Source organism: Nilaparvata lugens, chromosome X (assembly GCF_014356525.2).
Source record: "Nilaparvata lugens isolate BPH chromosome X, ASM1435652v1, whole genome shotgun sequence".
Lineage (NCBI taxonomy): Eukaryota > Metazoa > Arthropoda > Insecta > Hemiptera > Delphacidae > Nilaparvata > Nilaparvata lugens.
The window spans coordinates 40791618-40809066 of NC_052518.1; the positions used below are offsets into that span (position 1 = coordinate 40791618).

The window sequence follows — 17449 nt, forward strand, 5'->3', positions numbered from 1 at the left end:
GTGAGTCTCTAAGAGCACACTTTGAGATCTAGGCCTGTGGCTGAAGCTTAGAAACCCTAATTTTATGCATGTATTGCTACGGCAACTTTGGCAATTACATAGATTAGAATGACATTCTTAAGCCCAAAATAGATGCTAAGTAGCACCTACTTATAATAACATCAGTCTGCAGTGTCTATGAGGTGTTTATTACAGTTCCAATGTTATAAGTAGGTATTATAATCAACTATATTGTACGATGATATTGCTTTAGAAGAATAGAATAGAAACCATGCAATGAATAATTAACATTTCATTCATGTTATGAAAATGTATAACATTGCATGCTCTTCAAGTGCATTGTGATTCATGAATGAATCAATGAATATTTATTAGCATTGGATTACTTGTAACCTTTTCATTTTATTTATCTTTTGAGACACGACTAGTTTCAGGTATTTATCCATTATCAAGTGTCAAAATGAATTATTATATTGAAGTAAGCAAATATTAAAGTTCTTAGCCGCTGGCCAATTTCATATTTTTTATTTTAAATATTGTGTTATGATTTCGTATAAGTATCGAAAATATGAAATAAGCAATCAACTATGAAGTTAATATTTTTTACTTTAAAATAATAAATTCATTTTGACTAGATAATAGGATAAATACCTGAAACTTGTCAAGACCCAAAAAAGAATATTATTAATTCCATGTAAAAAAAGGTTCAAATAGTACTATAGAAATAAATTTAAAATATTTATAAATTTTCAATTTATTTTTGAATATTTAATCAAAAACTTCAAACACTCTAATCATGCTAATTAACGCCATAATAGAAATTAACAACATTTTTGATTCAATGATCTCCGTTGATTTTCAGACACCATTAGTGTCAGAGATTTAATGTCCGTAATAAAGCGCCGTAATTCCCTGTGAGTCACTTCGTCTCACACTTGAAGAGAGTACATGTCACAAAGCTTGAGTGATAGGAATCAACCGCTACGAAGGCTACCCAGTGTTTTTGAACGCAACTTGAGGCAAGGAAACCCTCAATTACAGATGGTCTCGAAGTACCACTCAAGTCTCATGTTGCGTTGAAGTGAAATAAAAATATATGAGACCATTTGTAAATAAAAGTAATTACTATAATTAAATCAATTTGTAATCTAGTTTTGGTGCAAGAGGTCAGTGTGAGATATCGAGTCAGTTATTGGCGTGAATTTTATGTAAGAAAAACAAAATTTTGTTTTGCTTTCTTTGTCAAAAAAAATATTGGACAGCAGTAGGTTAAAAATTGTCAACACTAAAGCTTATTCGATAGGTGCCCAAATACCGTTCTAAATAAGTCTAAAGCCTACACAATAGAAACTCCGATAAATGGTGCCAATAGAATGAACTTTAAAATCGAAAGAATAAAAATAAACTTCAAAATCAGAAAATATTAATTCATACCTACGCATGCTATTCTTCTCAAACCAAAATCTTCATACAAAATATAAAGATATTTGCAGAATTTGTATCACCTCTTGCAGTACTTGCGTCACTAGGTGCTTTATCGACTTGATAATTAGAAACCTAGTCAAGAAGAAATGACAGAAGAGTTCAATAAATTTGTAATTTTACTCATATTTTTAATACATCATCAACTTTATTGTGGAGTTTTTACAATAATTATTTCTATTATAGCGAAGAAACATTGGTTTATTTCAACGAAATAAAGTAATCAGCACATAAATTATCAAACACTGTAGACATTGAATACATCAGTCTTGCAAAATTCATAGTTGTCAACTTTGTGCTTGATTATTACGGAAATATAATACTGAAATCGGCGATTGCCAACATTGGTGGTCATTGATTGAATTTACAATAATTATGGTGCCTCCCTAATGTAAAAATGTACACTCAGTTTAGGTACGCCATAGGCTATTGAAAGTATTCAATCTGAATTTTGATGGTAAAACAATTTGAATAAAATTATTCTAAAATTGTTTCCAATTACCAAAGGGAGTATTTCTTGAACTATCTCATTTATATTATGTTTCCGGTTATCAACATTTAGAAATTTCAAAATTTCTATTGAATATCGTTAGACAAGTTTAAATCTTCCAGCAAATGTGAAAAAATTTTGATAACCATTAATGGAATGTTTCTGACAAATGTGAGGAATAACATTCACAGTTATATCACGCAGTTTAATTCTAACTCAACATTTCCAGTGCAAGACATCACAAAGCTAATCATGGAGACATAGTCGCATCAATAATATACAGCAATTCCTCCGACCTATACATTAGAATTTGCTCTTCCCAATACGAATGTGATGTAACTATTCAATGCTATAGATAAATTAATCATCAAATTCATCATATTAACACGTGCAAATAGAAGGATATTATCTTGCTATCGAACAAAAATTACTAAATCATGACATTATAGGCTACTAATTACATGATAGGCCTAGTCAATAGGGAAACTGAATTTTCATATTAAAATTTCAAAGTGATATTTTGTTGAAAAGATAAATCGTACAAAAAGCAAACAATACACAAGTACAGATAAGGAATGATTCAATCAATTCAAATGGTAGAGCTCTAAAAAAATGAAATATGCCTATTTAAGGATTTTTAAAAAGGAGGACTTGAGAGAATATTCATCGTTTTGTATTTGTTTTGATTTCGAATTTACGCCACTTAAAAAATAGTCCACGTTTTTACCATACATAGCATGAGATTTAACTATTAATCAATGAAAAGTGTGAGTATTAGATGAGAAACGAGTTGAGTCTATGCAATTCCAAGTGCACTGGAACTGAATGATTTGCCTCATAAACTACAGTATCCTTTTTGGTCCCTTGATTTTTCTCAGCTGGGTAACCGCTTCATTAAAATAATCAAAGATGAAATTAATGAATCTAACCTTTTCTTGAATGAAAACAATAAACAGTTGTTTTTAGTTCATTTTTTAATATTATCAATTACATTAGAACTAACTATAGGCCTAAGTTGTTTTTTTGATGAGTGCCCTTGTTTAGTAGCCTTCGATTTCCATGAATAGTTCAACAACAAAAGCGAAAAAAAAACAATTGAATGAGACAAACACGGTTCACACTTAGAGAGAAGGGTGAATGGGTTTATTTTTAGATTTGGTGAATTTACTTTTATGTACATACAAATTGTAGATGCCATTTTCAATAGAAAATTGAAATCCCAGATGTTGCCTAAATAAGCATATTACCTTAATACAAGATAACAGTGCTTTTATTTGCCAAGTAGAGTGGAATGATGTTACCAGTACAATGGGTTGAGAGATGCAAATATTATTGCATCAGTTGAGGAACATTGATTGAATCATTCAACACAAATTGTAAATAAGAACAAAATATTAATAGATTCAAGATAGATGAGTAGTAAAGGGTTGAAAGTTGATAATAGGAACTATAATGAAAACGATATCTTAGTGAAGAAGACGTGTAACAAAATTAGATAGTCTTACAAACGAAATAGTAGGTGATACAGTGAACATTATTGCTTATTGCATTGCACCACTTGCTTCCGCTTAATACAGTAAAATTTATCTAGCTGCCTAGTCGGCAGCTCACTTCCTTATTAATCTCAATAATTAACCCTTTGACTAGTAATATAAATTCAAGTGATGTATATTCATTATATCTATATTTATACAGTAATTTAACTGAGTGATACATAGAGAATAGTACATACGAATTCAGTTACAGTTACACATTAATAAATATGACATGTATGAGACACCAGCAAATTTCTTTGGGACTTCTGACACTGACACAAAAACATTAAATAAATAAAATAATAGTCATTTTATGAGTATTTGAAAGAATCGTTTGCAAACGTAAGGACACTGCATTTAGAATGTGGAGGTAATCTAATAATATTGTGATGTTCTATTATAATATAATAGTTTTCATGAGTTTACATATCTCATCTTAAAACATACATTATCAATAATACATGGTCACAATTAACACTAGAGACGATACTGACAACAATCTCATTATGACCTATCAATAAAAATATCAGTAAACAAGGCATATAATATCATACATATAATTATAATATCATAATAATTATATTTTCTCAAGGTAATAATACATGCAACTAGATTGGCGAATTCACAGTTTGTTCAAGACATAAAAAAGGTTTTTGGAAATTTATGATGGATTGATTGTGCAGCTTGAAATGCTCAACTGACAGTTTGTAATCGCGATAACAATTGGAAGAAATGAGAATAAAAGTAGTTAGTTCTCCATTTACAGTTGAAAGGAATTGCAAGAATCTAACTAATGACTCGTAAACAACCTAGTAACAAAATATTATGTGAAAATTTCAACGATAATAATAATAATAATAGGTAATTTATTGGGAAGGAATTTCGTGAGTTAGGGACAATATTTTCAATTGAGATATGTGCGCAAATTTTCATACTATTTTCGAATGTTGTTTTTGTTCAACAAAAAATAGACAACACTAATAAATTAATAATAATTAAAATCTTCAATGAGTTATCATCGCCTGAATGTATTTTTATTTAGAGTAATAATTCGTGTTTTTTTATAAATAATATCATAAGATAATGTTCCTAGGTAACTTTTCTATGGGATGGAAATAGTAGAACAATATTAAAATCTAATACTTGTGATTGTATGACCTCAATAATACTATAAAAAAATCACAGATACTCAACATCGGATAGATACTAAATATACATAATGCTTAATCGTAACAATATCTCATTAGTATAGACTGAAACAGTGGTATGATCTACATATAATTTTGTAAAATAATATCGAAGGGGCTATCACTCAAATACAAAAATACTTTCTAAAAGCGAGGAACATAAATAGTTCTTATAAGAGGATGAAAAGCTAAGACTATTGAAATGGGATTATGATGTTCAGAATAGCATTCCCTCAAATTCAAAAAAAATAATTAAAAAGTTCCTAATTTAAAATAAAAGTTAAAATAGAGATAAAACAACCTGGTCTAACCTGGAGCTGTCAACGTTAGAACAATGTTTTAAACTGTGTTTTTTGGTAAAATTCATTATTTCAAATAATTACAAAATAAATTAGATATATTTTATAATTATATTATTGAAATTCAACTCGCTATTAGTGTTGGAATAATTTATTAGTTACATAAAAAGGTATAATTATAATAGCGTAAAATATTATCAAGTTTAGAAATTTGTTTAGATATTGGAAGCAAAATTTAATCGACATTGTTCTGCTTGTTTATTGCGGTAACATTAGCCAAGAAACTAGTCAAAGGGTTAAAAGTCAAACGTAACCTACAGGTTTGTGTTTTAATATAAAGTTTTTGTGTTATAATGACTAAAATAAATAATATTATTATAGTGATCAGATCGCAAGCCGAGATGCTGAAGAGGATGAGGAGGAGGAGGAAGAGGAGGAGGATGATGATGATGTTGAGGATGAGGAGGTTGAAGAGGAGAGGAGGGGTGGTAGGGATGATGAGGGGGGGTGTTATTGCATGAAATAATCCGGATGGTCGGAGTCTTTTTCGAACCTCTTCGCTTCTTCTTGCATGCTTTCCTTTATTTTGAGAATGGCAGCTGATTCGGTTTGGTCCTGCAAGCAAGATAAATTCGTGTTTGTGTCTTTCTCTCTCACTAAGTTCAATTCAAATTTAATTTAAACCATTCACGTCACTCTCATGAGAAGAGTGTTTAGCTACTAGTAGCTGAACCGAAAAGAGAAATTATTGAAAAATTAAAGAATATATTCTTACAAGTAAATAAAAATAATTTTGTGCCAAACTTGTATGAACAAAAGCCAGAATCCGGTGAGCAAGAAGAAAGAACATTATATTCATGCAATACACCCTTCTCAGCGTGAACGTGGAGAGGAACAAGGAGGATTACACTATTACACTCCTATCATTGTTATCATTATTATTAATGATTATTATTTTTAGACTATTATTAAATAAAATCAATCGAAGCATAAGCAAACACTTAGTGAATGTTGACTATGATAAGAAAGAAGAAAGAGGAGGACTTGGTGTGAGAAGAGATAGCACAGACACTAAGTTATTTATAACAGCACCTTGTAAAGAACAATAAACGAATGTGAATGCAGTAGCCCATCATCAGTCTTTTACTTGTAGATTATTGAGCGATCCAGAGTGACTTAATGACATGATTCGCCTTTCAATCTGTTTCTAAGTGGGGAAGGATGTCTCATTGTGTAGCCTATAACTGAATTCAAGTTATACTCTTCTAATCGTTTGTTTAATATCCAATATTAGGTTTTCGAAGTAGTCTTAGCTTGACTGTGCATACAAACCAATGATAATTAATTTCAGCAGTCTTCTGTTTCCTTGTACTGAAATTAGCATTTCCCCTTATAGTCGCTGAAAATATTGGCAAATAGAAAATTCAGTCTTTCAGTCAGCCGGCACACATTCATGACACAGATCAGATATACAAGAAAACGAATCGCTCAATATTTTGCATTCATTTTTTATTGTTTGGGTTCAACTTACAAAAAGATCAAAGAATAAATTTCGATTTTAACAGTAACATGAGAATTTACAGAAATATGATTGGCTCTTCGTAACATATAAATTCAACAAAATTAACAAGTAGTTAAAATCCATTAAACATCTATTTACAACATATGAAATGGTATAACCTCAAATTCTCGTAACCTATAGCTATCCATAAAACATCAGTCACAGTGAGGAGGGAAAGTTAGTTTTTGACTAGGACAAAACTTTAAACCTGTAGCATAAGTAATTGACGGCATACTATTATTAGAAACACCAAAAGCTCGATTTGAGAGACTTGAAATATTATCATCGACAATCAAACAACAAGTCTTAGGTTTAATAAGTATTCATTCATTCATTCGTAATTCAATCTTATATTGTGCGATAATACATTGATGGCCGTTCAGTAATTTAAGGTAATTGGCGCGCAAAGGCAAAAACATGCCACAGGTAATCCATTCAATCATAGCCTTCCAATTTATTTTTAATCCAACGAACTAGTGACATCAAATTTTTCTACTTTAAAAGCAACTGAAAATCGAGGGAATAAGGTTACGTGAAATTAATTATTAGAATATAAGTTGACTTGACTGAATAATTTTGATTTAATGAAATTGGAATTTGCTAGGGGAGCGAAAATCTTGTGCCCAGAAACGATTTCAGTAAAAGCTCCACACTAAATGATATACAGTACTATATTAAAGTGACTTTGAAGCACAAAACGAGGATAAATTGAGTATTATTCCTGTAATACGCTGTAAATTGATAGCCGGGGACGAATGAAAATGATTGAGGTGAGAATTTGAAATAATTATTTTCAACTTAAATTCACGAATGTAAAATTGCAAAAAGGATCACTTAATTCGATCTATAAATAAATGCTAAAAGTATCTAAGAGTCAAGAGTCATACTAATAAAATTGAAACCGACAGACGGCTCAATGAATAAATAAGAAATAATGAGGCATGAGGCAGCCTTTCATATGCCCAACAATAAGTGAGCATCGTCTTTCAAGCTTTAAATATCTAAAAATAATATCAATTACAAATAATATCAATTAATATCAATTGGATTTGAAATCATAAAATAATAGAATCCCTTCAGTGATGTAACATAGCAGTTTGTGATGTAATTATGTGATGTAAAGTCATATATGTAGTTCAACTACAGTTTTTTATCGTTAAAAGTTTGAAGCTTATGTTAAAAAATATAGACCATGATTCAAGTAAAGTTTACAACTAGCACAACCAATGAAGTCCAAGTTTAAAACATCCTACTTAAATAAATTATTAAACTTGGCAAATCATCTTAACAACTACCTAAAATTAATAGCTAAGGTAATAATAAAAATTATAGCAAAATCGATGATGTCCAATAAAAATGAGCACATTTTCTAGGATACGTAAATATCACACAATATTCTTATCAAGGTCACCCTTAGTTGGGACGCCAATCGTCAAATCCAATTAATTATCAAACACTTTGAGCACATCAATTTAGATACAAATTGACCCAGACGAATTTTGATTAACAGTTATAGAAAAATATATTTACAAAAATAATTATTTTGTAAAAGGAAATTGATAGATGTGCCAAGAAATATACAAGTTTTCAATATGACATCTATTATAAGTTAATATATATATATTTTTTTTCGTTACTTCTAATACCAACCTTATTTCAAAATTCAATTCGGTATTTCGAATATACACTTCGTGTATACTTAAAATGTATATTTCGAATATACACTTCGTATAGACTAAAATTCATGAACATTAAAACATCAACTTTGAGATAAATTTACAACACTTATACATAGAATGTTCGTTTGCTACAATTAATCACTTATCTGATACGTAACAAAGATCTGCTCCCGCAATAATAAACTAGGCAAAGCCATTTAATTAATATTCATCTATCAGTATTTTTCTAACACACAGAGAATCGAATAGGATTACTTCAATAAATTATTTTCCATACATCAAAAAACGTTCCATATGAGAAAGCAGTATTATTGAAAAACTACAATATTACGATAGGAGTTGTAAATTATATGTACAAATAACAGAGGGACTGCTCATAATTTAAATGACTGATGATAACATTCAATTACGAATCAACAAGTTTTCTACTTCTTGACACATCTCGTTCTATCAAAACCTTTCCAGTGAGTTGATTTTGGAAAATCTAGATATGGAAAACTTGAAAATGGTCATTTTCATCGAACTCGATTCACCAAACAACACATGCACAATAACACTGGATTCCCTTTATATTATGTATAGTTTTCTTACACACACAGTAAGATACAACTTGAGGACAGTATGCTTTGCTTTGCACTGCACTGCAGTCATGTAGTTGTATGTACATAGTTGTCAATTCTAATTCTACACCAGTGAAATTATTACTCTCACTAACATAAATACATCATTCTAAAAGGCCTTCAATCTATTCTTGAAGCGTTAAGAGTAATTCGATCAAAAGTATTAGATTTATTTGATAATCTAAGAGAGACCATTACGGTAAACACGACTTCAAAACAAGAGATTCTATCAATTTTCACATTATGACACACAGTAAGTTGGAGCATCGAAGATTTTTAATAGAAGTACAGTAAATGGAAACATGAACTTGAAATGAGAAACCAGTAATTATTATTGAAATGTTGTCAACAATAAAAAGCAACCACAATCAACAATCTAACTTTCAATAGAGCATGATGAGCGAGATAATTAGGAATAAAAATATACAAAAAGTTTAGTGCTATTATCTCTAAACAGGAAGAGGCAAGAAACGTCAGTGAAGTTGGCGCTTCACCTTTAGCAGTCATCCCATGGTAAATTTCAATTTTTTAGATAGGTTTTCAAATAATCTATGAGATTATTATTGTCAAAGAGAAATTGCAACAGAAATAAGAATATGGAATAGTTGAATTATAGTTGTTTTGATAACACAGATAAAAGCAAGGGTGAAAATGATACATGGATTTGTATGAAAAGGGAAATAAACATAGTATCAAGATGTAGAATGTTAGGTGAAGTTGGCCATCATTTTATATTTTATATAATCTCAAATTAAATTGTTCAATTATTTTGTACTTTTCATGGTTTAAAGTTAATTGATCATACCTTATTCCCTTCAAATGCCCACTTGCAGTCATTTCAAATATAAGATTTTCTGTATTCAACATCTTATTTCGTTTTAATTTTAATGGATAGATAATTCAATTTTAATTTTAGTTGATTAAAACGTAATTTATTAATTCATTGAAATCTAATCAATTAAAGAATTTTTATTAACTATTTTCTAATTTCATCCATAAGTTTTATTACTTAGTAGTAACGTCCCAATTGTTTTATTGGCTTCTTATTAGTGCATTTTGTCAATTTGTGTTGTTTGAGGGAATGAATAATTATTTGCAGAATATGATACCCATATGAGATTACGTAATGGGTAATAGGAGACATGATGAAGATTCTTTCCAATAATGTTGAGGCTAAGGGTTTTTGACAGGTTTGTGACAAAGAGAGGGAACTCCACAGGTGATGGATTGATTGATGAGCTAGCCCAAATGACAGACATGGTTTCGATGGTTGGTGATTTAGCTGGGAGTAGGCCTTATCTATTTGAGTTGGCTACTAGACTTAAGAAGGAATACCGATTTAGATTGCGGGAGGCAAAGAAAAGTGCCAATTCAAGGTTCATTGTAGAGGCTCAAAACCCATGTAAAGCTGGCTGGGAGCTTATAAATTCACCAAAGCCCAAATCTAAAGGAACTAATCCAGGATTTGCAACTGCTGAGTTCAATAAGTTTTATGTCACATCTGGGGGGATATCGTTAACAATATACCTAATGATCCAAGTGATGCTTTCACCGCTCTTCAAAAGATCCCAGCCATAGAAATTAATTTTGAATGGAGTCATGTGACAGGTGATGACAGTCAATATTGTGAATGGGTTTAGCACCTCAACGGCAAAAGATATATGTATATTATGAGTGTTGCTTTTCTGAAACAGATCATTGTTCCTCTGTACCTAATACTTGCTTGTATTAACAAGTGCATAGATCAGGGTGTCTTCCCGAATGAGCTCAAGGATTCACGAACGGTCCCTGTCCACAAAAAAGGTGCTGTAGACAATGTATGTAATAATTATAGATTCATTTCTATTATTCCAGTATTTGCCAAAATTTTTGAAACAGTATATATGTCCAGCTTTATGAGTATTTCGAGACCAATAATCTACTGGTTCCTGCTCAGTTTGGCTTTAGAAAGGGAAAGTCCACTGTGTTGGCTGTTCATACTCTTATATAGTCAATCCAAGATGCTTTTGAAGGTAAAAATCATACTCACTTTTGCTGTGTGACTTGACACTTGCCTTTGACTGTGTTCCACATGATTTATTGTTGAAAAAGCTGAAGAGGTATGGTTTAGGAGTTGGTAATAGGTCCCAGTTTGTTGACTGGAATGGGGAATTGTCAGGCTCTGCTCCTTTACACTATGGAGTCCCACAAGGGTCAGTTCTGGGGCCATTGCTCTTTCTTATTTCAATAAATGACCTTTATTACTCAGTGGATGGTGGTGTTCTTCTGTTTGCTGATGATACGTCTCTTTTTGCTGAACATGATAGTATTGAGTCTGCCAAGTTGGTTGTTGGAGTGCTGTATGATAGTGCTTCCCAGAGGTTTAGTGCAAGTAGACTGGCCCTCAATAATTATAAGACTCAGTCTTTAGTCTAAATCTCCAGATTCTGTGAAACTGTTGGGGTTTTCCCTGGACAGTAAGTTGACGTGGAAGACTCATATAGATCAACTATGCATCAGGCTCAGTAGGGTTGTGTTCTTGTGGATTGTGTGCCTGACAGGTTTGTGCGCCAGGCGTACTTTGCATTTTTACAGAGCCATATAGCCTATGGAACGATCCTATGGGGACATGCGGCCAGTGTTGATAGGGTCCTGTTGCTGCAGAAACGAGCGGTTAGGGTTGTGGTGAGGGCTGGGAGGATTGATCATTGTAAGCCACTGATCATCCGGTTGAAAATGATGACAGTCTACAATCTCTCTATATATGTGTGCTTGACGTTTTTGGAGAAAAATCCAGATTCATTCACTTTAGCTAATGAAATTCATGGTCATGTAACAAGGAGAAATCAGAATATATTCCAGTCAAGAGTCAGATTGGAGCGAACAAGTAGAAGCTTTCCCTCATCTGGTATTAGATTTTTAATATGCTACCTGACGAAATAAGAAGCCTGCCCCCTGTGACTTTCAATAGAATGTTGAAGTCGTGGTTGATCTCCAACCCCTTCTATTCTACGGATGAATTCAGGGAGGCCAACCTCAATTCAATGATTGCCAGCTTATCTGTACAGTGATTACTTCATCTATTATATTTGCAAGTTACCCACATTACATTTTTAGGCTATACTAATTTCATCTCTAAGGATTAAAAGTTAAGTGTATTTGTATGAATTATGCCGTTTATTGTTTATATTTCCAAGATCAAGTTTAGTGCATCAGTGATAATAATTCAAGTTGATAATATATAAATGTTATTGTGATAATATGACTTATCTGCAATATGACCTAGCCTAACGTACTTGATGTATTTTTATTTTTTTTTTTTTTTGTTGAAATACATCATTGAATGATTCCATCCCCAGTGAAAAGATTTAATGATTTTGAAGCTTCGGGAGGCGCTATCCCTCATCTAAGTAAAATTCAATTTTACTCCGAAATAAATACATTGCATGATAAATAATAAACATTATCACAAGTTTCAAAATAAAAAAATACCAATATTGGAATAAATATCTCCTTGTTTATAAATATCTCCTTGGACGATAAGTCCGTGTGCAAGGATGAGTCGCTTTTGAACAGAAGAAAATAAGAATCACGGTATGCACATTTCAATGGAATAATATGTTGAAAATCTAGTGAAAAAATAATTTTATGGAATGAATAAATCATTTTTACTGAATAATAAAATGAAGTAATAAAAATCCTAACGGAACATTATTTGAAGGCGTTTAAAGGGCTCATTTTATCAAATATAGAAGGACTATACAAAATAAATCCAAACAAAAGGTCAGGAAGTTGTTTAACCTGTTCCTGGTGGGATAAACATGCTGAATTCATGTACAGATTACATTTTTTTTTTAATGGAGATTAGGATTTTATGTACAGTTGTTTGGTATTAATGACTGGAAATTCTTGGAAGAGATGGTTCAGTGTCTGTGATTTTTTAACATAAGTGTTTTGATTAATGATATCTGATATACAGGTCACTAATTATATCTACAAATTCAATGATATTACTGGTTCCAAATTTAGCAGAAAACACTGTTTAAATTTCATTTGATGCTTCAATTTATGGCTGGTTAGAAACTAAGAAGATCTAAGATCTAAGAAGTAATAATCTCACTAGTGTAAAGATAGTGGCAATTTGAAATCAACCTCAAATAACACAGACAAGGTTGAGCAACAGAATGAAAATGAGAATAAGATAATTTTGCATTGGCATTCAGCAATTCACCACTCTTCTTTTGTGGTTAGCTTTGTGTCTGGGAAGAATGCACCGTGGGCGGTGGCCATACTCACATTCTCATTCGGCCCACCGAACCCCGCAAGGTTATAGTCCCCCATGCCACTGCCGCTGTCTTCACGTGGGGTGCCAGGTCCACCGTTGGCCGGAGAGTTCTTCATGCCATCCAGTCCGTCTCCATTCATGACTGCGCCCATTGTGTTGGGGCCCATCGGCCCTCCCATGCCTCCACTCTCCGGCCCACCGCCCATTGGAAAGTCCTGTAACATCACAAACAACATTTAGGTGTTGTCACTTTAGGACACATCTATCGAAACCCTATTGAACGCGAGAAACTGCTGCCTCAATCATTTAAATCACTATTATGATGTTCATAAGGGTGCTTTCCAAACAGTACTTAGTTGTTGTTACTTTGTTAGGTTAGCAATAACTTGAGGACACATTTTTATCAAAACCCCATTTAACGCGAGACACTGCTGCCTCAATAATTAAAATCATTATCAAGATGATCATAAGGATACTTTTCAAACAATACTTTGTTGCCGTCACTTCGTGAGGTTGGCAGTAATTTGAATGCATTAGTATAAAAACCCGTAAAAATAACAAGCAGGACAGTGCTGTTTAAATAATTGGTTTCTTTGGCTGAGGACACATGTATAGAAACCTCTAGTGATGTGGATCGGGAATATTCCCAGTGGGAAGGAACTTATGATTTGGCAATATTTACCAGGCAAAGAAATTTTGGGAATTTAATGGAATTTATGGGAACTTGAGGGAATTTATAAAATTGTTCTAAAAATAATTGAAATTGATCAATCCCACTCATATTTTACATCAATATAATCAATAAATCATTTTGCTCGCTCACTCACTGTCTTTTTACTCGTATAGTCCAGTCAATGTAAGATTATAGAGGGAAAATTTTGGAACACAATTTTTGACTCCGTAGCTCTTTCAAGGGTAGTAAGAGGGTAAACATATCAAAATTAATCACTCCTACCCCCTGTGCCATACCACCTATGGTGGTGGGGGTGGTTTGAAAGTGCCATATTGTTTTTTGCATATATCGATCATATATCTCGAACAATATGCGCCTTTAGGAAATTTTTGTTGAACACAATCATAATATTAAAGCTCAAAAATTATCCTACAAGTTTCATTTCCAACATTTTTCCATATCTCTCATAGTTTTCTATTTATAGATAGCTCTCTAAGGTATCACATTTTGAAGAAACCCCCTTCCGGCTCCGATTTTTTCATCTTTTTGGCCTTATAACTTTTTAACGATTTATTGAAAAAATCCATGCTAATCATGAGCTCATAGAGCAATATATTCTCTTCAATGTCATCTATGGTCTCATTATTTTACGCATCTCCCAACGATTGATGCAGCCGTTATAGTGTTGAGTGTGAAATCTTCAGTTTAACAACAATAGATCAATTGTGAGGTCAGGAAAATTGGGAGGGAATGTTTGGAACACAATATTTAACTTCGCTGCCTTGTTTGAACTAGTTAGAAGGTGATCATATTAGAAGTCCTCATCCCTACTCCTTGAGGGATGAGGGTAGTTTAAAAGTTGCATTTTTTCAATTCTGGCTGACACGCATGTAACTGAGAAACAATGCATTTCAGCGACATGGCTGAGTAAAAATGAAGATAGATAAATTTCCTACAAGTTTTGTACAGTAGAGTTTTGTGATATCGTCTTTAGTTTTTGAGATATTCACTTTTAAAAGTGTAAAAATCTTTGAAAAGACAGTTATTCTTCCAATTTTTTGCACTTTCAGGGCTCATTACTCAACAAGAATGCATCGAAAAAATGTAATTTTTTTACACAGGGAGTAGGAGTGAGGACTTTTAATATGATTACTCCCTTACTTTCCTTAAAAGAAGAGCTACGGGGTCAAAAATTGTGTTCCAGAATTTTCCCTCTATTATCTTTCATTGATAGGAGTATTTAAAAGACAGTGAGTTGTAGAGAATTGAATTCACTTCAATTTAATGTAATATTTCATCATTTTATGCTTTCCATCAATTTTTATAGCAGTTTCAGTGTTGAGTGTGGTAAGATTGAGGACTTTTTATATGCTTACCCCCTCACTATCCTTAAAAGGACTGCGAGGTCGAAAATTGGGTTCCAAACTTTTCCCTCTATATCTTCTTTTTGAGCATTCGTTGCCTGGACTAGTATCTCATTACAAGTTAAGTGAGCCTCAATGACTCTTGAAAGGTTGAGAGCTGTAGAATAATTTTCTTTTTAATATTGAATTAAACTGGAGTATGCTCCTTGTTTTAGTTAAACCTATTTTGCTGTATTTTATAATTTCTAATTTTTGGATTAATATTCTACTCTAATCTTCATTTAGGGGGTCGTTCAATTATTTTTGTGCGGAGAAATTGAATAAAATAATGCAATGAAAGTTGAATTACACTCAATACTTTGTTGACTTTGTTTACCTGATTTACAGGCATTTATTAGTACCGTAAGTAAAAAAATCTTATTCAACTTGTGAGACATGAAAGTAGCATAATAATAGTGGTGCAATTGAATGATTTATTGAGTGTTCATTTATCCTTTCAGTATATGAGCTTCAAATTACTGTTTTCTTTGAACTTACTACCATTTATAAGTTATTCATCCTTATATTTCTTGAATAAATCTGTTGTATAACAGGTGATTGACACCATGTGTAACAAAAAACGTCTTTTGCGGTGATTTTTTTGAAACAAATCATAAATTTCCTAAAGTTCCCATAAATTCCCGGGAATTTATGATTTTTGGGAATATTCCCCTTAAATTCCCTGGTAATATTTCCTCGATCTTAAATTCCCGGGAATTTTACATCACTAGAAACCTCCATTAAAAAACAATTGACACTGCCTCAATCATCAAAACATTATTATGACATAAAGATGCTTTCCAAACAATACTTAGTTGCTGTCACTTTGTTAGGTTGGCAGGAACATGAGGACACATGTATCAGAAACTCCATTGAACGCGAGATACTGCTGATGCAATAATAATAATTCGTTTCTCTTACGTTATTCAATCTCAGTACTTGCAACGCATGGGTTAGCATTTATTTTTACTGAAATCCAATAAGTTGAGAAGTCACATAGTTTATCAATAAGTTTAGAGTTCGGGTTTTGGAACTCATAATTGAACTTAAGGGACAATTAAAGTTGAATCTTTATCGAATCTCTAGAACAGTAGTATTAATTTGAGGTAATTTCTATCATAAATGGTATTTTTATGTCATATTGAATTATAAATAATCAATTTCGAATGTTAAATATTGATGAAATGAATAATTATATTAAAAGCAAAGAAAATTTGCTCACGATTTGAGGTTAAGTCCGCTTTATAAAACGCTCACTAACTATAGATATAATAATATACATTGAAAATAATTTGTTCAACTAATGGGCCGACAGAAGTCCTATTAAGATTTTATAAATATTAAACAAACAGTTTATTTTCTAGTGTCATTTTGTTATAAACAGTACTGCACTGGATTCAAAAGATGATTTCTCAGTTAAGTTTACTTCTGAACTTTGGGTTCAAATACTATTGGTATTTTATGAGGTTCTTCTCTATTTTTGTTATTTTGTAAGCTTTTCCGTTCATTGCTCTTTTTGGTCAAAATTTTTTTGCAAACAGCATCATTCAAAGTTCGAATTTCTGTGAAGTATTGATGAGCGTGTTCTAATGGGATGTTTGTGGGACTATCTTCATCTTGATCTTTTGACAAATAGTTTTGGATTCCAAAAGTTAATTCGTTTAGAGTAAAATTAAATTGATCTTTTATAGAATTGTTGTAAATTCTCAATGCCAATCTAAGTTTTTGGTCGACACTGTGTTTAGTAAATTTGATTTCGAGTTCTTGTAGAATTTCGATTTATGTCGAATGTGTCTTTTAATTAACCCTTGAGATTGAGGGTGGTATGGTGTAGTGAAATAGAACTCAATGCCAGTGACTGCTGTAAATTGTTTGCATAGAGCTTTGTTGAATTCCAACCCGTTATCAGTTTGAATACATTTCAGGATAGGAAATACTGACAGACAATTATATAAATTCTCAATTATGCCTACAGCATTAGCTGTTTTTAGAGTAAAAGCAGGAAGTCTTTTTGAAAAGCATTCTACAACTGTGAGGATTTTGATGTTATCGTAAGTGAATGTGTCCATTTGAATTTTTCCGAAAGGCTTTATAGGCTTGGGAGTTATTATGATTTTTTTTAAATTATATTTTCTTCGTACTTGGTCTTCAAACAAGTCTCACATTATTTATTTACAAATTCTGTTACATCTTTGGCCATTGCTGGCCAATAATAGTTTTCACGGATTTGTTTATAATTTTCATTGATTCCTCTAT

At 32.0% G+C, this 17449-nt stretch overlaps 1 protein-coding gene across 11 annotated transcripts in view; it reads right to left on the reverse strand.

Annotated features, from left to right (window-relative positions):
- Positions 1 to 1610: 1610 nt before the first annotated feature.
- Positions 1611 to 17449, reverse strand: part of LOC111047107 (single-stranded DNA-binding protein 3) — a 105895-nt gene continuing 90056 nt past the window's right edge. For 7 of the 11 annotated variants that reach the window (XM_039443261.1, XM_039443258.1, XM_039443259.1 and 4 more), the window contains 2 exons: positions 13129 to 13332; positions 1611 to 5608 (listed from right to left, as the gene is read on the reverse strand). In XM_039443261.1, the coding sequence (XP_039299195.1) occupies positions 5504 to 5608; positions 13129 to 13332 (309 nt within the window). In that variant the 3' untranslated portion in view covers positions 1611 to 5503. Of the gene's footprint in view, positions 5609 to 12142; positions 13333 to 17449 lie in introns of those variants that run through there. The other 4 variants (XM_039443260.1, XM_039443257.1, XM_039443263.1 and 1 more) reach the window with 3 other exon arrangements.